Below are 23,880 nucleotides of genomic sequence, written 5' to 3'. Positions count from 1 at the left end.
CTAATTTGTACTGTGGTAGTCAAAATAATGGCCCCCCAAAATGTCCACATCCTAATTCCCAGAACGCATGAATATGTTACTTTACATGACAAAAGAGATTTTGTAGGTGTCATTAAATTGAGGATCTGGAGATGAGGACATGATCTTGAATTAGAGGTAGAAGGGCCCACTATAACCATAATGGTCCTTATGAGAGGGAGGAAGTGTGGTCAGATTCAGAGAAAGATGTGACAGAAGCAGCAAAGGCCAGAGAAAGAGAGATTTGAAGATGCTACGCTCCTAACTTTAAAAAGGAGGAAGGAGCCATGAGCCAGGAGATACAGGGGCCTCTAGAAGCTGGAAAGAGCAAGAAAAAGGATTCTCCTCTAGAACCTCCAGAGGGAATATGGCCCTGCCAACACCTGGGTTTTAGGATGTCTGACCTCCAAAACTGTAAGATAATAAAAGTATTGTTTTAAAGCCACCGATTTGATGGTAGTTATTTGTTGTATCAGCAGTCAGAAACTAAGAAAGAATCCCACAATCTCCTTAATTTTTACTTGATAGGCTCTTTTTCCAATAATAATAACACATCTGTTAACTCATACATTTTTTTTAAAGTTTATTTTGAAAGAGAGAGACAGACAGAACGAGCGTGGGAGGGAAAGAGAGAATCCTAAGTAGGTTCCCCACTCAGAATGGAGCTGTATGTGGGGATCAAATTCACAAACCACAAGATCATGACCTGAGTTGAAATCAAGAGTCACTTAACTGACTGAGCCATCTAGGTGCCCCTCATACATTTCTAATTTGTCCCTTTTTTAAAATTCACTTTCAGGTTCAGGAACTATATTCATACCTCTCATTTACACTCATCAAGCATACTTTCAAAGTTACTTTCTCTTACTATATCTGACAAATCTCAGTTGAAAACTGGATTAGCAAAGAAGTAAATTTTGATCAGATTATTGAAGTGTTTGCTTTGTTAAAGCCAGAAAGGTAAGAGTATAATAAATTGTTTGGGGCATAAATAAAATATTTAAACTTAAAATAATATTGTGAATTTCCCTATACTTACTTCCAACTTTCAATACTTTTCAACTACTTTAATGTTCTGGGAAAAAATTAACCATTGAAAAATTACAGAAACGTTTATAGAGTACACATTCTTCCTTTTGCCCCAGGCTCCAACGAGGCTCATCATGGTAACGTAGGATTTGTCTTTATTTAAAAATTTTGTCATTCTGTTCATCATTGATTTTTTTTGCATTAAAACACAGCACTAAAACCACATGATCTAGTAATTCCACTATGGGTATCTACTCAATGAAAATGAGAACGCTAACATTTGGGCCACTCCACCAGGTTTAAAAAGAAAAAAAAAAAAGGCAAACACCCAAGGTGCTGACAAAAGGGTAAGGGAACGTGGAATTTGGTGGTGTGAGGAGACTGCAATTCTCAAATTTAGGCTCTGTGACTATCTATGGAAGCAGGGGTTATGACAGCTTTCCTTCGTGTTGTTTCTTTTTCCCTGATTTCTCTGCTGTGATGAGGACTGATAGTAGGACAACATCAATTCAGGTCCCAAGTAGGACTGCAAGTACATTACATCATTACACATTGCATGATTACACAATGATACAATGCCAAACCAGAATTTGTGTTTCCCGGTGCTGGAGATAAAAGTTTCTTCATCTAAATAAAGAATAGCAATAGATGCTAAAGGGCATCTTTGCTGGCTATTCTTTATCTGCATCTAAACCTTGGTGTATTCTCCACCCTTGTCTGCCTTATTCTGTGCTCCAAGAGGTTGACTTCAGGACCGTATCACCTAGTTCCCAACCCCGCTTCAGCTTCAGGCTGAATTCGGTCAATGGGAGGGACAGGTCAGAGACTGCAGAGAAAAGAGAAGGAGAAGTTGGGGCATTTATCCCCCTTGCTCCCCCACAGTTCTGGCAGTAGCTGTGTTCCTGTGTGGCCACCTCTCCCAACAGGCAGCTCCTTTTCCACGGCGTTAGCTCTCACCAGGCTTTGGTACACTGTTATTGCTCTTCTTATCCCTTCAGGCATAGAGATACATTTTTCTATTGCCACTGCAAAAAATTACCACACACTTCATAGCTTAAAGCAACACAACTGTAATATCTTACAGTTCTGTAGGCCAGAAGTCTGACAGGGGTCTCGTTGAACATCAACTTGCCAGCAGGGCTGCATTCCTTTCTGGAAGCTCTAGGGGAGAGTTCGATTTCCTTGCCTTTTCCAACTTCTAGAGGTTATCCCTATTCTTTGGCTCATGGCCCCCTCTCTCCTTCCCCAAAACCAGTAATATCATCTCTCCGACCATTCTTCTTTTGTCACATCTCTCTTTGACCACAGCCAAGAAAGGTTCTCGTGCTTTCAAGGACTCATGAGACTGGGCCTACCAAAATAATCCAGGATAATTTCCACATTTCAAGGTCCTTAATTTATTTACATCTGCAAAGTCTCTTTGGCCATGTGAGGTAACATATTTGCAGGTTCTGGGGATTAGCATGTGAACATCTTTGGGAACATCTTTACTACCACAGGGTAATAATGGCTTCATCCTGTTACCAGACTCTGAGTGCTTTATTATCACCATGTGCTCAGCTCTGTAAGGAGTTCTTTCATTAAACTCTCCTCAGTTAAACCTTTGTGTGTCATCTGTTTCCCACCTAGGCTCTGAGTGAATGACATAGAGACTAAAACAAAGTGGTACTGATTGTCTCTCCCTGAAAAAGTGCAACCCTTACCAATGTGTTCTTCTCCATAAAATGTAAAAGATCTTTGTGTAGCTTCTCCGACTTAGTATGGTCTTCCTTCTCAATTTAAATACTATGATCCCACAAAGAACATGAACAAGCAATTCAAAACAAAACACAACAGCCAATAAAAATATGAAAACCATTCAATTTCTGCAATAATAAAAAGTGCACAAATCAAAATAACTAGATACCAGTTCAAAATAGTGAAGATTTTGATAGAAGAAAGAAAAAGAGGATGGAGAAAACCTGTATCATATACTGCACTGATGAAGTACACATTGGTAGAACAGCTTCCCATTGTCTTCACAAGGTAATAAAACTCTTCAGTGTGATATTCATTAACTCATTCATCAACTCAACAAGTATCTAAAGAGTGCTTATCAGATACCAGGCACTGGGAATACAGCACTGCCTTATCTTACATTCAAAAGAAGACAAAGAGCACACAAATACGAAAGTACACAAACTGTGAAATAGTACTAAGTGCCAAGGGGAAAATAAAGTGGTAAAGTGGACAGGAAGTAGTGGACAGGGGTGGTCAGGAAGGCCTCCCTTGACTAAAGACCTAAAGGAGGCAAGAACACAACCACGTGTTATCTGAGTGAAGAATATTCCAGGCAAGGAGAACAGTAAGTAAAAGACACTTAGATGAGAGAGTGTTGGCCATGTTCCAGGACCAGTAAAGAGACTGGTGTGGCTGAAGCCAACATGAAGTAGAGGAAAAGTAGAAAAACACAGTATCAGAGAAATGAAGGAAGGTAGGATAAGAGGTAAGAGGCAGACACTGTACAGTATTACAGATCACTGTAGACACTGGCTTAAAATAGTGACATGATCCAAATTACACTTTAAAAATACCATTCTGGGGGCGCCTGGGTGGCGCAGTCGGTTAAGCGTCCGACTTCAGCCAGGTCACGATCTCGCGGTCCGTGAGTTCGAGCCCCGCGTCAGGCTCTGGGCTGATGGCTCAGAGCCTGGAGCCTGTTTCCGATTCTGTGTCTCCCTCTCTCTCTGCCCCTCCCCCGTTCATGCTCTGTCTCTCTCTGTCCCAAAAATAAATAAACGTTGGAAAAAAAAAATTTAAAAATACCATTCTGACTTCTCTGTTGAGAACAGACTGTAAGAAAGCAGGGCATAATGGGAAGGTAACATCAGCAAATAGTGGAATAGGAAGTCTTAGACCACCTTCCCCCCCACAGAGACACAGACTTAACAGTGAAAAAATTCAACATGCTTTCATGAAAAAAACATTCAACAAACTATGAACAGAAAGAAACTACCTACATATAATAAAAGACATATATGAAAAGCCCAAAGATAAGGTCATACTCAATGGGAAGAGACTGAGAGTTTTTTCTCTAAAATCAGGAACAAAGCAAGAATGCCCACTTTCACCACTACTACTCAACACAGACTGGAAGTTCTAGCCAGAACAATTAGACAAAAAATAAAAAATAAAAAGCAGAAAAATTAGAAAAGACATAAAATTATCTGTTTGCAGATGACATGATCTGTAGAAAACCTTAAAAATTCTACAAAAGAACTGTTAGAACTGAATTCAGCAAAGTTTTTTTATTCAAAAATCAAGTCTGTTTCTATACATTAACAATGACAAATCCAAAAAGGGAATTAACAATCTCATTTAGTAGAGCATCAAAAAGGATAAAAAGGATAAAAAAAAAAATTAAGAAGAAACTGAAAAAAAGAGATGAAAGACTTATACACTGAAGGAGCACCTGGGTGGTTCAGTCAGTTGAATGTCTGACTCTCAATTTCAGCTCAGGTCATGATCTCATGGTTCAGGAGTTCAAGCCCCACATTGAGCTCTGCACTGATAGCACAGAGCCTGCTTGGGATTCTCTCTCCCTCTCTCTCTCTGCCCCGCCCCCACTCATGCTCTCTCAAAATAAATAAACTTAAGAAAAACTTATACACTGAAAACTACAGACCATTCCTAAGAAAAATAATAAAAGATATAAATAAATGGAAAGATATCTCATGCTGTGGATTATAAGACTTAATATTGTTGAAATGTCCATACTACCAGTCAACATATTCAATGGAATTCCTGACATATTTTGTAGAAATTGAAAAAAAAATCCTAAAATTCATGATAACATGGGGAAAGGATATTGGTTCTGTCAATGATTTCTTGGATATGACATCAAAAGCACAGGGAACAAAATAAAAAACACACTTAAAAACTTCTGCCTGTCAAGGGAAACAATCAACAGAGTAAAAAGGCAACCTACAGAATCAAAGAATTAAGTAGAAATCTTACATCTGATAAAGGGTTAACATCCAGGACACATAAGAACTTCTACAACTCAACAACAACAAAAAAGCCAAAATAGGCAAAAGACCTGAACAGACCTTATCCAAAGATATACAAGTGGCCAATAAGCACAAGAAAAGGTACTCAACATCATTAATCATCAGGGAAATGCAAATCAAAACCACAATGAGATATCACCTCATACCCATCAGAACAGCCACTATCAAAAGAATAGAAAATAAGTGTGGGAGTGGATGCAGAGAAGTTGGAACCCTTGTGCACTGCTTATGGGAATGTAAAATGGTGTACCACTATGTAATACAGTAGGGAGGTTCTCATAAAATTAAAAACAGAATTACTGACTGATCCAGCAATCCTACTTCTGGGCATATACCCCCCAAAATTCAAAGCAGAATCACGAAGAGATATTTGCATATCTATGTTCATCACAGTGTTATTCACAAGAGTCAAAGAGACAGAAGCAATCCAGATGTCCATGACGGGTGAAAGAATAAAGAAACTGTGGTATATACATACAATGGAATATTATGCAGCCTTTAAAAAGATCTTGTCACTTGCTACAATGTGGATAAACCTAGGGGACATTATACCAAGCAAAATAAGCCAATCACAAAAGGACAAATACTGTATTATACCATTCATATGAAGTGCCTAAAGTAGTGAACATCACAGAAACAGAAAGTAGAAAGGTGGTTACCAAAGGCTGGTGGGAGAAGAGGGAAAAAGAATTAAAGTTTAATGAATACTGAGTATCAGTATTGTAAGACAAACTTCTATCAAATCATCACAATGTACAATTTTATTTGTCAATTATACCTCAATAAAGCTGAAGAAAAAACACTTCAAAGTTCTAGAGTTGTAGAACAGTTCTAGTATCTGTTGAACAACAATGAATATACTTAACACTATGGAACTATACACTTAAAAATGGTAAATATGGTAAATTAAATGGGAGGGAGGGGCGCCTGGGTGGCGCAGTCGGTTAAGTGTCCGACTTCAGCCAGGTCACGATCTCACGGTCTGTGAGTTCGAGCCCCACGTCGGGCTCTGGGCTGATGGCTCAGAGCCTGGAGCCTGTTTCCGATTCTGTGTCTCCCTCTCTCTCTCTGCCCCTCCCCTGTTCATGCTCTGTCTCTCTCTGTCCCAAAAATAAATAAACGTTGAAAAAAAAAAAATTTAAAAAAAAAAAAAAGCCATTTACATTCAATGCTATGGCTGTAATAGGCATGGCATAATAAAATACTTATAGTTTATCATGCACTTTCTTATACTTCTTCTATTTTCTTATACTTATTATACCTGTTTCTTCTTAATGGCTGTTCCTTCCACCTAGAATATTCTTTTCCTCCTTGACTTTTTTTTTTAATATGAAATTTATTGTCAAACTGGTTTCCATACAACACCCAGTGCTCATCCCAACAGGTGCCCTCCTCAATGCCCATCACCCACTTTCCCCTCCCTCCCACCCCCCATCAACCCTCAGACTGTTCTCAGTTTTTAAGAGTCTCTTATGGTTTGCCTTCCTCCCTTTTTTTTCCCCTTCCCCTCCCCCATGGTCTTCTGTTAAGTTTCTCAGGATCCACATAAGAGTGAAAACATATGGTATCTGTCTTTCTCTGTATGACTTATTTCACTTAGTATAACACTCTCCAGTTCCATCCACGTTGCTAAAAAGACCATATTTCATTCTTTCTCACTGCCAAGTAGTATTCCATTGTATATATAAACCACAATTTCTTTATCCATTCATCAGGTGATGGACATTTAGGCTCTTTTCATAATTTGGTTATTGTTGAGAGTGCTGCTATAAACATTGGGGTACATGTGCCCCTATGCAACAGCACTCCTGTATCCCTTGGGTAAATTCCTAGCAGTGCTATTGCTGGGTCATTCCTCCTTCACTTTCAATTCATACCTTCAGTAAGTCTCATGTCAGGTGTCCTCTCCACTAGAAACTCTTCCCTAACCACCACCATCTGAATTAAGTGTTCCTTCCATGCACAGGATAAGCCTTCTTATCCCATACAATTGAGAGAGAGATGACTAATTACTCAACAAGGTTGCTTAACCCAGAGAATCATTTTAATGATACATATATACCTTCAATATTTTGTTTTATTCAAAACATAAATGCACATGAACTAACTGGTATTTTGGTGTAGAGTGAGGGCCTTTAAGTACATGCGTCTGCTAATAGGAATTAAATGTCTTTCGTCTTTCTTGCATAACCCCTCCTGTAAGGCCGTGGCTATGTCTTTTTCAGTTCTTTATGAACTGAAGTAACAACTGAAAGATACCTACAAAGAAATGAGTGCAGTTTTTTGGTTTTACAATTCCCCCTAGATTCTTTTATAGTTGTCTCACCATACCTAATTAACAGCAATTATTTTTCAATATACTTCCAAAACATTTATTAAAAAAATCAAAATTTTTATACTCACGTATCATCAATTTATATATTTAAATTACAGAATTAAAACAATGGGTACAACTTGACAAACATGTAGAAGCAAATGGCTTTTTAGAGGCAGCACAGCATAGTGGTTAAGAGCTTGGTCTCTAGGGGTGCCTGAGTGGCTCAGTCAGTTAAGCATCCAACTTCAGCTCAGATCATGATCTCGCCATTCAAAGTTCGAGCCCCATGTCAGGCTCTGTGCTGACAGCTCAGAGCCTGGACCGGCTTCGGATTCTGTGTCTCCTTCTGTCTCTCTGCCTCTCCCTGCCCGTTTTCTTTCTCTCTCTCTCTCTCAAAAATAAATAAACTTTAAAAATAATAATAAATAATAAAAAAAAGAGGTTGGTCTCTAGAGCCCAGCTGCCTGGGCTCAAATCCTGGCTCTACAACTACTAGCTAATTGAACTGGCACAAGTCATTACATTTCTCTGTACACCAGTGTCCTCATCTCTAAAGTAGAGATGACAGGGTGCCTGCGTGGCTCAATCGGTTAAGCATCTTGAGTCTTGATTTTGGCTCAGGTCATGATCTCAAGGTTTCTGGTTGAAGCCCCATGACAGCGCAGAACCTGCTTACAATTTTCTCTCTCCCACTCTTTGCCCCTCCCTGCACATGTGCACGCATGCATGTGCACACTCTCTAAGTAAGTAAACAAAAGGCTTGTTTTTAGTAACAGCAACAGCTACCTTTCAACACCACACTTCTCTCTTCCCATTACTGAATCACAGAATAATATATAGAATACTTTAATAAGTACTCATGAAATACCTGTGGAATGAATGAATGAACGAACCTCCCTTGACCAAGCATCACTTGGCAAGAAAGTTCAAAAGTTTATGCTTTCAGGCACCAGAACAACTTTATCTTCAGTATTTTGGTTGGAAAATTCTTTTTAGCTTTAATTAAATCACTGCCTTCTGGGCACCTGGCTAGCTCAGTCAGTGGAGGGTGGGACTCTTGATCTCAGGGTTGGAAGTTCGAGCTCCACATTGGGTGTGGAGATTACTCAAAAATAAAATCTTTAAATCCCTGCCTTCATAAATAGTTTTCTCAATTTAAATGCCTTCTTGATGACTCAGGGTCACTTTTATGGACATTAACTGTTACTAATGCCTTTAGAGCTCTCAAGATTTCAAGTATTGTTTTCGTAATAATAAATACCAAATATACACTGGTATCTGACATGTAACACTAGGAATTTATTTCCAAATACCTGCAAAACGATTATCTTAACTACATTTTGCTACCTAAAACCTCAATCACTTCACACTCAATGTATCTCAAACTTAAGTCATCATCAACACCTCACAAGTATCTTACCAAAGCTAGTGGATCCACTATCACAAACTTGAAACCTTAGAGTCATTTCCTTTAGTATCCATAGTCAAGCAACTACTAAGCCCTACTTTACCTTTTCTCAATATCTGCCAAATACCACTCTAGCTCAAGTTTATTTTACCAAAGGCTTTGATGACCTCAATAGACTTCCAATACCTTATCAACTACACTCGATCCTGCAAACTAACCCCTTTAATTCCCTGTCCAAAAAATTTTGGTGTCCCCTAAATCCATCTCTCAATCCCAGAATAAAATTCAAATCTTTTCAGATGACTCTTAAAGGAAAAAACAAACAAACAAACAAACAAAAACTAGCCTCTACTCACCATCTACTAAAAATCTCATTTGAGGAAGAGGACAGCATGTGACAACTTCTTTCTGTATTTCAACTCACAATTAGTAGAGGAAGTAACTGAGAAAACTGCTGCTCTAACTTACAAAAAAAAAACAAAAAAGATCAGCAGAAATAATGGAAACTCGACAGGAAGCAACGATGTTAAGAATTTAAGATCAACAATAAAGGCATGCCCTGTAGTCTATCATTCAGAAAGGCAAAAATCTCACAATTCCTCATAATATATGGCTCTGAAAATCAGAATGACTCAAGAGACTTTGGAGGTTCCTGGCTATGCAACTGTAAATATAACTTATGAGGGAAAAAATGTTGGTTAGTATAATGGGCTGGATAGTATCCCATCAAAATCCATGTTTACACAGAATCTCAGAATGCCATCTTATTTAGAGAAAGGATGTTTGCAGATCTAATCTGTTTAAGATAAGGTCATACTAGACTAAGGAGAGTACACACAAAACACCCAGAGAGAAGAAGGGCATGTGAAGACAGAGACAGAGACTAGAGTATTGTAGCTTCAAGTCTAAGAACACCAAAGATCAGTAGAAGCAACCAGAAGTTAGGAAGAAACAAGAAAGGATCTTCCCCTAGAGCCTTCATAAGGAGCATGGCCCTGCCAACACCCTGATTTCAGACTAAATGTATATGCAAAGCAGAGTTGCAAAACATGTGAAACACAAAACTAACAGAACTAAAAGGAGAAATGGACAAATTCACCATTACGGTTGGAAATTTCAACACCCTTCTCATAAGAATTGATAGAACTAGACAGAAAATTAGCAAAGATCTACAAGAACTCAACACCAACATTAATGAGAATAAAATCTAACTGACATATGTAGAAAACCCCATCTAACAATAGTGGAATATGTTCAAGTGCCACAGAATACATACTAAGACAGACAATGTCCTGGCCATAAAACAAACTTTACAATAAATGTATAAGGACTGAAATTATAGTGTGTTCTCCTACCATCATGGAGTCAAACTAGAAGGCAGTAACAGGATGATAAAAGGAAAACCTCTTCCCAGTATTTATTGGGCAGCTAAACAACACTCTTTTAAATAACCCATGGGTCAAATAAGAATTCTCAAGGAGGGGCACCTCAGTGGCTCAGTTGGTTAAGTGACCTGATTTTGCCTCAGCTCATGATCTCATGGTTCATGGATTCAAGCCCCACATCAGGCTTCATACTGACAGAGTGGAACATGCTTGGGATTCTCTCTCTCTCTCTCTCTCTCTCTCTCTCTCTCTCTCTCTTTCTCTCTCTGCCCCGCCCCAACTTGGTCTCTCTCTCTCTCTCAAATAAATAAACTTTAAAAAAAGAATTCTCAAGGAAAATTTAAAAATATAGTGAAATGAACAAAAACAAAAATACTACTTATCAGAATGCCAAAGCAGTGCTGAGAGGAAAATTTAAAGCACTAAATGCATATGTTAGAAAATAAGAAAAGTTACAAAACTCTAAGCTCCTATTTAATGAAACCCAGAAAAAGAACACCCCCCAAAAATGCAATAAGGAAGGAAAATGATAAAAATAAGGGCAGAAATTAATGAAAATGAAAACAAAACAAAGAGATCAATGAAACAAAGAGCTCATTCTTTGACAATATCAATGAAATTAACAAACTTCTAGCAAGAATGAAAAGAAAAAAAGAAGAAAGGCACTAATTACCATGTTGATAGCATGTACCCTCTTAAAATGTGTTGAGAAGGATACTTTATATCTGGGGTACTCTTCCCAAAAACCCATAACTCTGGTCTAACCATGAGAAAAGTAGCAGACAAATAAATCCCAATCGAGGGAAAATTCTACAAATTGTCTGACCAGTAGTACTCAAAGCTGTCAAAGTCATGAGAAATACTGAGGAAGATGAAGAAAACTGAGAAACTATTCCAGACCAGAAAAGTCTAAGGATTCATGATGACTAAATATAACGTGGTTTTCTGGGTGAGATCTCAAATTAAAAAAAAAAAAAATTTTTTTTTGGAATGTTTTATTTATTTTTTTTCAGAGAGTGAGAGAGAAACAGAATGCAAGCAGGGGAGGGGCAGAGAGAGAGGAAGACACAGAATCTGAAGCAGGCTCCAGGCTCTGAGCTGTCAGCACAGAGCCCAGTGCAGGGCTTGAACCCACTAACAGCGAGATCATGACCTGAGCTGAAGTTAGAAGCTCAATTAGCTGAGCCACCCAAGTGCCCCTCTGGGTGAGATCTTAGAACATAAATGGGACATAAGCAGAAAAATCAGTTAAATCTTAAAAAATCTAGAGTTTAACTGATCATATCATACCAATGATGGTTTCTTAGTTGTGACAAATATATTCTGGTAATACAAGATGTTAACAATAGGGGAAACTGGTTGTGATGTATATGAGAACTTTGTACTACATGTACAACTTTTTTGTAAATCTAGGACTATTCCAAAATTAAAAATGTATTCAAAAAAGTAAGTAATTGAATAAATTACTGTTTTCAGAGTACAAAAAAAACAGGAAAAGATGAGCTCATTAACAGAGGCTGATACTTTTTTTTTTTTTTTAATTTTTTTTTTCAACATTTATTTATTTTTGGGACAGAGAGAGACAGAGCATGAACGGGGGAGGGGCAGAGAGAGAAGGAGACACAGAATCGGAAACAGACTCCAGGCTCTGAGCCATCAGCCCAGAGCCTGACGCGGGGCTCGAACTCACGGACCGCGAGATCGTGACCTGGCTGAAGTCGGACGCTCAACCGACTGCGCCACCCAGGCGCCCCAGAGGCTGATACTTTAATGTTAACAAAAATTCAGAGAATAAAGAACTCCTAATTCCTTCTTTGTCTCTGGTCTTCTATTTCAAGAATTTAGCTTGCACAAAATTGAAAATAAAGCAAAAATTTTCTACAATGAATAAGTGTTACTTTTTAACATTAAAAAATTAATAAAAATAGAAGGCTTAAGAAAAAAAATGTACATTGGTGCAGGGAGAGTAGAAGACCAGGATAAGTTAAGAAATTTCAAGAATGTATCTAAATGCTCTAAATAAAATTATATTTTCTGGAAAAGTAATGTCCAGGTTAGTGGGAAATTTTTCAAATGAGACCAATGAACTACTCAAGATATTCTCTGAAAAATCAGAGGAAATGACACAGCCAAAATACTAGAAAGAGGTAAATATTCCAATTTTCCAAAAGGAAAAAAAGGCAGACTAAAGAGCTGGATGTCTATTTAGTACAATGGTTTAGTCACCAACAGACATCAGGGTACATACATTAACCTATTTATACATTAAAACAATCATCTCACACAAATTTGACTTCCTTTTTGACTGCAGAATATTTGGCAGACAGGGTGTAATTTATTTCAGCCAAGTACATGACAAGCTGCCTCATGGAAATCCCAGGGAGAAGCTAAAGAAACATTTAAGACAATAAAAATGGAAAAAGATTTCACATGTACACTACTAGCCTCTTTTTCAGTCCTATTTTGTTCAACATTTTTTTTTATAACTGCCTCAGATAAAGATGTGGAAACAACATTCATCAAACAGATTGGTGACGTAAGTCATAAAGCAGTAAAACAAAAAACAGATCTGGATTCAAAGCGATACTGAAAGACTGACTCTAGAAGGTGAAAATGTAAAGTGAAAATAGGCCTACATTTGGGCCGTAACTCAAATGCACAAATATAGGACGGCTTACTGGCAAGAAGAGACTTTTGGATATTTAATTCAGAGTCAGCTCAGTATGAGTCCATTACATACAAAGAACCTGGCATGCCTGCCCAAAACAAAATAGAATCTAATGAGACGGGTCATAATACTGCTGCACAATGCCCAGCATATAGACAAACTGAAAACTGCTAAGAAGAGTAACCAGGGTCAAATATAAAACAGAGTTAGTTTATTGGTGGAGGGGGAGCAGGTTTGGCCTGAAGAAAAAAGTTTCATAGGTTATAAGACAGTTGTCTTCAAATATCTGAAGTGATCTCATATGTAAAGAATACTAGACTTATTCTAAATGGAACCAGGGCTAACAAGCAGAATTTAAGGAATACAAATTTAATTTCAGTATAGTAGTAAGGGTGTCATGAGCTGCATTTAGAGTTGAGACTCCCCCCTACCTAGGATGCCAGACGACAAATTGGCAGGAATGTGGTCAAGGATAAGAATGAAGCATCAGGTTAGACTAGTGACCTATAAAGTATCTCCCAAATCCATGATTTGAAGATGCTACTTCCTCAATGCCAAACTTCTGGCTCCAGTCTAAGTGGTTTTTTCATCGCTCCTGGAAGAAGTCTTACTTATACATGTACTTTCCTGTATGCATACTTTCAGGCCAGTCTCTCACTCAGGAAAAGGCAAAGGATTTGTCTTTCTAAACTTTATCCACCTACTAAAAACAAACCTAAATACTGTAATAAAGACTTCTATGCCTACCCTAATCTGATCTCTCTCTCTTCCGGATTATGAAATATTTCTAGTGCCATCTGTTTGGGAATAAATTACATACCACCCTCAGACACCACTTCTGTCTTAAACTGTTATTTAATCTTTTATTAATAATTTCCCTCCTCAGCTAAATTAAAAGCTTCTTAAAGCCACACACAGAAAGTTATACTTTATATTCTCCACACTTTGAAGGACACATAGCAGATACTCAAAAATACTTTGGTTTTCAATACTGGAAACATTTTTATTAGAAAAGTGTTTTATAAAAGGCATGTTTTCATAGGTAGATGGAAAATTCACTATTCAAATCTGAACAGTAACTAATATACATGACTTCTGGTTCAGAATTACCAGAATAAGATACTGCCACTCACTGATAACATATTCTAACCACAGAATTTTTCAAAATGGTCAATAATGCTCAGAAAAGTTCAAATTTTCCAGCCTAAACAAAGAGCTTGCTAAAGCTGCCTTAGAGCAAGAAAAGATTAATAGAACCAAACTAGAGAGTGAAAAATGTCAAGCAGAAATCATGGTAACTCAGGAAAAAAAGTCATTTATTTATTTAAATGTAAAAATGTATTGATGTGTGATACTGAGGCATATACCCTGGAATACAAATTAAGAACATGTAAATTTGTGGCTCAGTCGGTTAAGTGTCAGACTCGGTTTTTGGCTCAGGTCACGATCTCGAGGTTCATGAGTTCAAGCTCTGCGTGAGGATCCATGCTGATGGTGCAGAGCCTGCTGGGATCCTCTTTCTCTCCCTCTCTCTCTGTCCCTCCCCTGCTCATGCTCTCTCCCTCCCAAATAAAGTTTTAAAAATTAAAAGAAAAAAAACCACATAAATCTGTCACATAGAGCCTAGAACATGTGCTCACCCCCCAAACTAACAAATAAAAGTCCTAGACAAAGTAAAAAGAGAATTCCTTATCAGCCTAGGTATTTTAACGAAGATTAGGAAATACTCACTGAAGATTCAGGATCTGATAATTCATCCAATAATTTCCTTGCATCCACCACTGCTTGATAGAGTCTCAAATTTTTGCCATCAGAAGCAACAAAGCAAGCACTTGCAGAATTGCAATACGTGCCTAAAGAAAGTAAATGCTCTGCATTATATTGTGTGGTTTATTTTTATCTTTGGCTGAAGTAGGAGAAACTTATATTCACACTTTTCTTTTTAGGCAGAACCATAGTCCAGAATCATAATTAAACAGATAAAATTAATGGATATAAAATTATTAATAAAAGAATTCAATAGAAAATAGGTGATGAGAGGGGAAAAAATTAAAAACAAATTTTTGAACAAACTTCTGGAAATTCTAAACATAAGTCTAAAAATCCTTCTACTAATGACAAATGTAAATCATTTTATATATTAAAAAAAAGTTTAAAAGCTCTTATTAATTTCACAATTAAAATGAACACTTACCAAGACAATAGCTGGGAATAAGAGTCGGAAGCCAAGCAACATTAGAGAAGGCTGATGTATGTAAAGAGTTAATTCGAGCCAATTCTGATACTCCTCCAGTGTAGGACAAAGGTCCTATTGGGTCTACACGCCACAGAATAAGTTCACTATATATTGCATTTGGGTCATGAAATGTACGCGTCGCTGCATTTCTAAGAGGTTGTTTTGAGGAACCTTTTATATGTCTTATGGGATCCATTAGTCTACTTAACTTATTGTCTGAGTCCCACTGACAGTCCAACTCAGGAGTCAGCAGAGCATTATGATGTGAAGACGTCAGTAACAACGGCAAAACTGAATGACATGCCAAGTCATTGAGGTGAAATCGATGGCCACAGTATCTAAATTTGTGAGATACAGTCAGAACAGTGGTAAAGGCAGACTTATCTGCAAAAGTGACTGCCCACTGATTTAAAGAACCATCTATGTGTTTAGAGACCATCATTACTGTGGGAGCTAAAATGTTCATATTTGTACTGTGTGATCTAGAGTATGGTTGTGATCCATGAGGACTGCCTACAGCCATCATCTCGTGGTGTAACAGGGTGTGGGGAGGATCTTTTGTAGCATTTATACAGGCATACATCATGATATTTTTACTAAGAGAGCTTGCATCACCAGACGGAAATGCTACAGGAATCCGAGAAGAGAAAGAAACCTGAAAAACACAATAATATGATTCAATGTAAGTAGTTTTACGCCTCTCAAAAAGTCTTCCAAAAATACTTCTATTTTCAAAATGTCAAATCTCAGTTTCCTAGCAAAAACTATCATTTTCAACCTCTTTATGGTCTAATGCTTTGCCTCTATTTATGTAATATCATATCTCTATTCACAGCCTAAGAGAAGCCTGAAGAAAAAAGTTCAAGTGCCTTGCTTGTACAGCTGAATGACCACAACCACAACTCTAAATAGAAATGAAGTTCAGGAAGATAACAGAAAAAGGTAGCTAGATTTAGTTAATAAAACTGGGGGGAGGGGTGCTCATCCTGAGTCACGTTTTTAGGGTAGTTTCTTAAGTTTATTCAAAACATTGTGAATTCCTAGGGGGAAAAAAACCCCAACACATATATATTCAAATAGTCCATATGACATTTCAAAGCCCAATTCGCTTTACTTTGAATTAACCAGGTTTATTAAATTTGTGGTCATTGATCACCCCCTGGGTGACAAGAACAAGTATTCTCTTCTCAGTTGCTTCTCAAAACAAATCTTTTGAGTATTTCTGAAAAGATGGTTCATCTGAATAGTATCTTTATTTTTAAGAAATGTAATAATTGCTTCATCAGTAAAATATACCTGGACTTGTCTAAATATTCCAGGATTATATTCATCCAAATACTTTACATGCCACACTAGGAAGGTACCATCTACAGGGTGTATAGTAAAAAGCATGTCAGGATTCTTATTCCATTCAGTTAGCAGCATTTCAATCTTCCGATCAAGCAGGACCGTGGGCAGTGGCATTGGTAAACTGGGTCGTGAAAAGGTTCTAGGACTTCCCTCTCTTTCTCCATCTTCATGTTCTGATGATCCTGTACCTGCCTCAGATTCTCTATCCAGGGATAATTCTGAATCAGAAAATAAATTTATCAGAACACACTAATTTATCATCAGCATATACTAATAATACTATAAAAATTCATCTACATACTCGACTATGTATGCTGTGTATAACATAGCATACTATCTTTAGAAACTACGAATTCTTTTTCCAATTTATGGCTGGGGGAGGCAGGGGTAGAAAAAACAAAGAAGGAAAACATTTTCTAGTCTTAACTGAAATTTACTATTATTTCTTACTTTTAAAGAAATCAAATTTTCATTCATACTATCATTATTACCATTAGCAAAACATGTTCCCCAAAAAAGAAAATGGCTTCCAACGGTTTACATTACTCAAAGCAATATATGTATAACAAAGCATACAGAGCTAGATAGCAGATAGTCAGTAAATATTAATGGAATGAACAGAAAAGTAAAAAAAGAAGAGCAGGAAGGAAGGATTATAAGCTAAAAGTGGTATCACACAAAGCTGTTAACTTGCCAAAAAGAAAAATCTGAAGATGGAATACTAACCATGGTCTAGTTTCATATGCAAACCCCTCTCTCTTTCCTCCTGTGAACGTTCCTCATCTTCTCTATCTCCTTCGTCACTTTCATGATCTACCTGCTTCTCAGAAAGTTTTCGTAATTGCTGCATAAATATTTCAGTAGATGATGTAAAATGAAACTCCTTGTTGTTTAACCAATGAACCACAAAGCCCCCATTTCCATCATCAATGTTAAATACAGTGCCAACCAAGACATTTGGAATATCTGTGGGGAAAAAAGGTAGGATTTCAACATGAATTTTTAATGTCTGTAAAAAGATTACCAAGTACTAATAAAGACTATTCTATACTTATACAGAAAAGGTGCTAAACAAGTCAACTCTAGTAGGATTTGTAAAAACTTTAATTGAATTTAATGGTAAATGTAAATGCTAAGAATTAATGGGATAGACTTAAATTACTAACGGAATTAAATTACTAACTTAATTGGGGCGCCTGGGTGGTGCAGTTGGTTAAGCGTCCGACTTCAGCCAGGTCACGATCTCGCGGTCCGTGAGTTCGAGCCCCGCGTCAGGCTCTGGGCTGATGGCTCAGAGCCTGGAGCCTGTTTCTGATTCTGTGTCTCCCTCTCTCTCTGCCCCTCCCCCGTTCATGCTCTGTCTCTCTCTGTCCCAAAAATAAATAAACGTTGAAAAAAAAAATTTTTTTAAAAATAAAAAAAATAAAAAAAAAATAAATTACTAACTTAAAAATCAAATATACCAAATGCATGAACCTTTATTAAATCCTGCTTTCAGGATGGAGGAACAAAAAAATAAAACAGAAAAGCAGCCATAAAAGACATTTCTGAAATAACTGAGAATTTAAATTTATTTATTTAATGTTTATTTATTTATTTTGAGAGAAAAATAGAGCTCACATGCGAGTGGGATAACAGCAGAGAGAGAGAGAGAGAGAGAGAGAGTCAGAGAGAGAGAATCCCAAGCAGGCTCCACACTGTCAGCATAGAGCCCGATGTGGGACTCAAACTAACAAACCATGAGATCATGACATGAGCCAAAATCAAGGGTGGGACGCTTAACCAACTGAGCCACCCAGAAAACCCTAAAGAAATTTAAATTTAAATATGAACTGGGTATTAAAGATTATGGAATTACTTCTAATTTTCTTAGGCATAGTAATGACATTGTAATCATGTGAGAGAATTTCCTTATTATTAGGAGATACCTTCTGAAGTATGTAAGAGTGATGTGCCATAATTTACTTCGAAAAGATTAAGGAAAAATTTCACTCAACATGTCACCCTCCTCCGACATATATATACTGAGAGAATAAAGCAACTGGGGCAAAATGTTAGCTGTTATTGTTCTATGTAGAATACATGAGTATTCACTGTACTATTCTTCCAACTTTTCTAAATGTTTGAAACTAAAAAGTTGGAAGAATATAATGCTGAAGAAAAAAGGAAGACAAGCAAATTTCTAAGTACAGCAGGCTTCCTCTATTTGGAGTAACTGAAGTTCACAATATAGATTAGTTCATGTAAAATAGTATAACTTAAAAAATTAATCTCCTTAATCCCAATTCATATTGCAAATAATTGATTCTATAAAAAGCAAAACAACGACAAAAAAACCCCACAAAACACTGTCCCCTGTAAAGACATGAAAGTCTAAAAATCCACAGGGTGAGGCACCTGGGTGGCTCAGTGGGTTGAGCGTCAAACTCTTGATTTCAGCTAAGGTCATTATCCCAGGGTCATGATCCCCAGGGTGGTGGGATCCAGCCCCATGTCAGGCTCCATGCTGAACATGGAGCCCACTTAAGATTTACTCTCTCTCAGGACGCCTGGGTGGCTCAGTCAGTTAAGCATCCGACTTGAGTTCAGACCATGATCTCTCAGTTCCTGAGTTTGAGCCTTCCATCAGGCTCTGTGCTGACAGCTCAGAGCCTGGATCCTGCTTCAGATGCTGTGTCTGTGTCTCTCTGTGCCCCTCTCCTGCTCACACTCTCTCTCAAAAATAAATAAACGTTAAAAAAAAATTTTTTTAAGATTCACTCTCTTCCTCTGCCCTTCTCCCCCACCATGCTCTAAGAAAATTAAATTAAATTTAAATTTAAAAATAAAAATAAAAGTAAAAATGCACAGGATATTCTGGTAGAGTCCTGTTAATAAATACCAATGTTAAATAAAGTTCCAGGTTGTTCTATTTTTCTAATTCCTGGATGACAGTCCTGGTCTTCTGATAAAAATGAAATAAATCATATAAAACAGGACTTGTACATTTAGAATACTATAAAACAACACATCCCCTATGTACCTATGTAGTTTTCTTGCTAAAAATGTTTCACCTAAACCTTAACATAAATATTCAGACTGCAAGATGCTATGAAAGATAACAGAGATAACTTCTTTGTGACAGAAGAGATGTTTTTTGACAACTGAGAGGAACTATAGAATAGAGTTTAAAAGAAATGACAATCAAATGCATAAAATAATCTGTACCTTAATATGAACTATATATTAAATATAATCTTATCCATGTTCCTTACATGTAATAACAGTATTGTAGTAATGGAGAAAAATCTTTCTATTAGAAGCCACATTTTTTTTGCAAATAAAAATGTCTATATATTTAAAATAAACAATTAGGAAAAAAAAACAAAAACCAAAAAACACTGCCACCTATTGCAAGCTATTGTGCTCTATTAGAAGACACATTTGAAACATTTAGGTAATGTCATAAAATATTTACGGGATAAAGAATAACGACAGTGACAACTTTACTTTCAAATGGCTCAGCCAAAAATTAGGGAAGAGGAAGCAAAGATACACATCCATAGCAGAAGGGGAGAGTAAAAGCATACAAGATATTAATGGGGTATATGGGTATTCACTGAACTATGCTTCCAGCCTTAAAATAAATTCAAAAAGTTTCCCGAAGGGTGCCTGGGTGGCTCAGTCAGTTAGTTGAGCATCTGACCTTGATTTCAGCTTAGGTCATGATCTGAAGGTTTGTGGGATCGAGCCCTAGGTTGGGCTTTGCACTGAAAGCATGGAGCTGGCTTGGGATTCTCTCTCTCCCCATCTCTCTCTGTCCCTCACTTGCTCCCACTAGCGCTCTCTCTCTCTCAAAATAAATACACTTAAAATAAAAAAAAAAAAAGTATCATGAAGAAAGGTGAAGAAGGGGAAGAGTCCTCCAATACAAAATTATTTGCATTTAGTAATCAATTTGGTGAAACTAAGTGTTATATTTACATACAGTACCTGTAAATGCATGGTGTTAAATACTTTAACAAAATGATTTTTAAAAGAGTATGTACTAAGTAAAAATGGATAAAACTAGATAAAAGGTGAAAAGTATTTAATAAAGATGCTGAAAGACAAGGTCCAAGGGCTACAAGAACATATCCAGTACCTACACTCAAACAATGTGAGAGAATACCTACTCACAAGGAACAATTCTGTGATCCTATTCCATTTGATTAGGGTAGTATATACAGTTAAAAAGTCATCCTTTCTAATGTGTGTTGAATTTACTGCATACCATCACTAATTGCATTCTATTTGAAGTCAGATCTTCATCACAGTCAATGATTCAAAAAAAATTGTTTTAATGTTTATTTTTGAGAGAGAGAGAGAGAGACACAGAGTGCGAGTGGGGGACAGTCAGACAGAGAGGGAGACGCAGAATCCAAAGTGGGCTCCAGGCTCCAAGCTGTCAGCACAGAGCCCGACGCAGGGCTTGAACTCACAAACAGTGAGATCAGACCTGAGCTGAAGTCGGCCGCTTAACCAACTGAGCCACCCAGGTGCCCCTACAGTCAATAATTCAAGATAAGTTTCCTTTAAAAAGGTTAAAAATTTACAAATATCTAAAACCAGTAACATTCTGAAAATAAGTTAATATTATAAAGATGATCTTAGAATACAATTAAGATGTGAGATCAGTAAGCAAAATAATGTTTAACCAGCTAGCAAAACACTATCCAAGAGAAATAATGCAAACCACAAATGCAAGGCACATAGGTAATTTTTATTTTAGTAACTGCATTATAAAAGGTAAAAGAAATAAACAATTTTAATATTTTATTTCACCCAATATACATAAAATATTATCATCTCAACAGGTAATCAATATGAAATAAAGATTTTACATTCTTTTATTGTACTAAGTCTTAGAAATCCAGTATGTATTTTACAGCATAACTCTAAATATGGGCTAACCATAATTCAAGTGCTTAAAGAGCTACACATGGCTAGTGGCTACTGTACTGGACACCACATATGCAGAGCCACTGTTACAATGTAGGGGGGAGGGTCCTAAAGATCACCTTTTTTGGAACTGTGTTTACTAAATATCATGTCTATATAACCAGACATTTAAACTCCTCTAGGGCGCCTGGGTGGTTCAGGCAGTTAAACGTTAAGTGTCTGACTTCCATGATCTTACTGTCCATGGGTTCGAGGCCCGTGTCTTGCTCTGTGCTGACAGCTCAGAGCCTGGAGCCTCAGATTCTGTGTATTCCTCTCTCTCTCTGCCCCTCCCCTGTTCACGCTCTGTCTCTCTCTCTCAAAAATAAACATAAAAAAAAACTTTTAAAAAATAAATTCTGCACTCGGAAGCAATATATCCATTTCCATTCCAATAAAATATGTCTGTAACTTTATACAAATGTAGTTAGTTCTACCAGCAATGTAATATGAAATTATCTATGGGCCCTCTCATATGATTTTCATGCACAAAGAAAATAATGCCCTTAAATAGAAGTTTTCAAACATGCTTTGGCCAACACAACTTGCCTCAAAAACACTTCTCAACCTCATAGCAGGAAATGGGCAAAAAGAAAATACCGAGGTTAGAAGAAAAAATATCTTTCCTTAGTGTAGGAGAAAAAAGTCTATGGGAGCAGAAAACAAGATATGCTGAAATATAAAGAAAACTATGTAAAAAATATATTTAGATTAAGTTACAAAGAAGAGTTGAGAAGATTAATAGTGAAAATATAAAAAGCAGGGAAATCACTCCAACTACACTGCTACCACTTGTGCTCCCAGGTTCAACTAAAGCTCTAATTTATGTAGAACCCTTGCTATATACTAGACAAACAGAGGTGTCCCAAAAATACTTATTTGAAGTTGTTTCCTAAGAATCACTTAGTCTCAATTTAAGAAATGGCACTTTATATTATCTTCCTAATGAATTAAGAAGTATTTTTAAAGGAAACACGGAGTATTAACATAAAATATGGGAGTTCTAAAAGTAGTCTCACTTTTCTATTTATTTATCTCATTTCAGCATATTTATAGGAAATAAAGCTTTACTATTACTTACCTGTGGCAGGATTGATGCTTGCTGCAATGTGGAAATGACACAGTGCATTTGCATGGTGGGAAATGTGTCTCTGAACTTCATGTGTTGCCATCTGGTCAGGCATTAATTCTGTGTGAGTTACAAGAACAGAAGACCTCCTCTGTCCTTTTCTTAAATTTTTCAAATGGTGTATTGTCTAAAATAGAAAAATAATTGCTAAATCCAACTCTGAAAAGTCTAATAAATGCTGATCAAAGTATCTTTGATTAAGGATTTTATAATTTTCCTCTCTGTAAAATCTGAACACTTTAAAGGAAACTTTCTTAACTTCAACTAAAAAATTCTAATATATTCACCCCAGTTTTTGTAAATTTTATAGTACAAGGCAGAATACAAGAGTACAAGGCAAAAATACTCATTATCTATAGAAATTTCTTTTTTTTTAATTTTTTTTTTGTGTTTATTTATTTTTGAGAAAGACAGAGACAGAATGAAAGTGGGTTAGGGGCAGAGAGAGAGGGAGACACAGAATCAGAAGCAGGCTCCAGGCTCTGAGCTGTCAGCACAGAGCCCGATGTGGGGCTCAAACTCACAAACCATGAGATCATGACCTGAGCCAAAGTTGGTCGCTCAACCGACTGAGCCACCCAGGCGCCCCTATCTATAGAAATTTCTATTAAGATCAGGAGTCCCAGGGTGCATGGGTGGCTCAGTTAAGCAGCCGACTAGTGATTTCGGCTAATGTCATGATCTCATGGTTCATGGGATCAAGCCCTGCACCGGGCTCTACAATGACAGCACACAGCCTACTTGGGATTCTCTGTTTCCCTCTCCCTCTTCCCCTCCCTCTGCTAGCACACACGCTCTCTTTTCTCAAAATAAATAAGTAAACATTTTTTAAAGAGAAAAGATTAGAAGTCCCAAGTCTAGGTTTTTCAGGATATCCCACTACTGAGATAAAATTTACTAGTCAAAACAAAACAAAAAAAAAAATTCTGAATCTTCCTATCAGGAAGAAAAGTATTTCTCCTTAAAATTCTCACTTACAACTAACTACACGGTTACAGGCAAATCATATACAATCCCTATTATAAAGAAAAAAAATAGAGTACAAAAATACAGAATAAGGAGAATTTACTTAGGTAGGTGTAGCCAGGAAATATCTCACAAAAAGTGTTGACCTATGGGATTTGTTTAAATTGAGGTGTATCTATATGATAAAAATTCTCCACTAGCATCCTCAATCATCTGAACTATTTTATTTTACTTTATTTTTCAAAGTTTATTTTTAGGGGCACCTAAGTGGCTCAGTAGGTTAAGCATCAGACTTTGGCTCAGGTGATTATCTCGCAGTTCTTGAGTTCGAACCCCACGTCAGGCTCTGTGCTGACAGCTCAGAGC

General features: G+C 37.1%; 1 protein-coding gene across 2 annotated transcripts in view; it reads right to left on the bottom strand.

Moving 5' to 3' along the window:
• The window catches only part of DMXL2 (Dmx like 2), a 157,920-nt gene that overhangs the window by 63,825 nt on the left and 70,215 nt on the right, over positions 1 to 23,880 (bottom strand). For both annotated transcript variants that reach the window (XM_047075109.1, XM_047075110.1), the window contains exons 9-13: positions 22,501 to 22,675; positions 17,187 to 17,426; positions 16,407 to 16,678; positions 15,069 to 15,765; positions 14,606 to 14,727 (exon numbers count right to left, since the gene is read on the bottom strand). In XM_047075109.1, coding sequence (XP_046931065.1) covers positions 14,606 to 14,727; positions 15,069 to 15,765; positions 16,407 to 16,678; positions 17,187 to 17,426; positions 22,501 to 22,675 — 1,506 coding nt within the window. The remainder of the gene's footprint in view (positions 1 to 14,605; positions 14,728 to 15,068; positions 15,766 to 16,406; positions 16,679 to 17,186; positions 17,427 to 22,500; positions 22,676 to 23,880) is intronic.

This window comes from Lynx rufus, unplaced genomic scaffold (genome assembly GCF_022079265.1).
Source record: "Lynx rufus isolate CCGP_SWC_20201006 ecotype Redwood Valley unplaced genomic scaffold, mLynRuf1.p SCAF_13, whole genome shotgun sequence".
Classification (NCBI taxonomy): Eukaryota; Metazoa; Chordata; class Mammalia; order Carnivora; family Felidae; genus Lynx; species Lynx rufus.
This window is presented reverse-complemented; position numbering and strand designations above follow the sequence as displayed.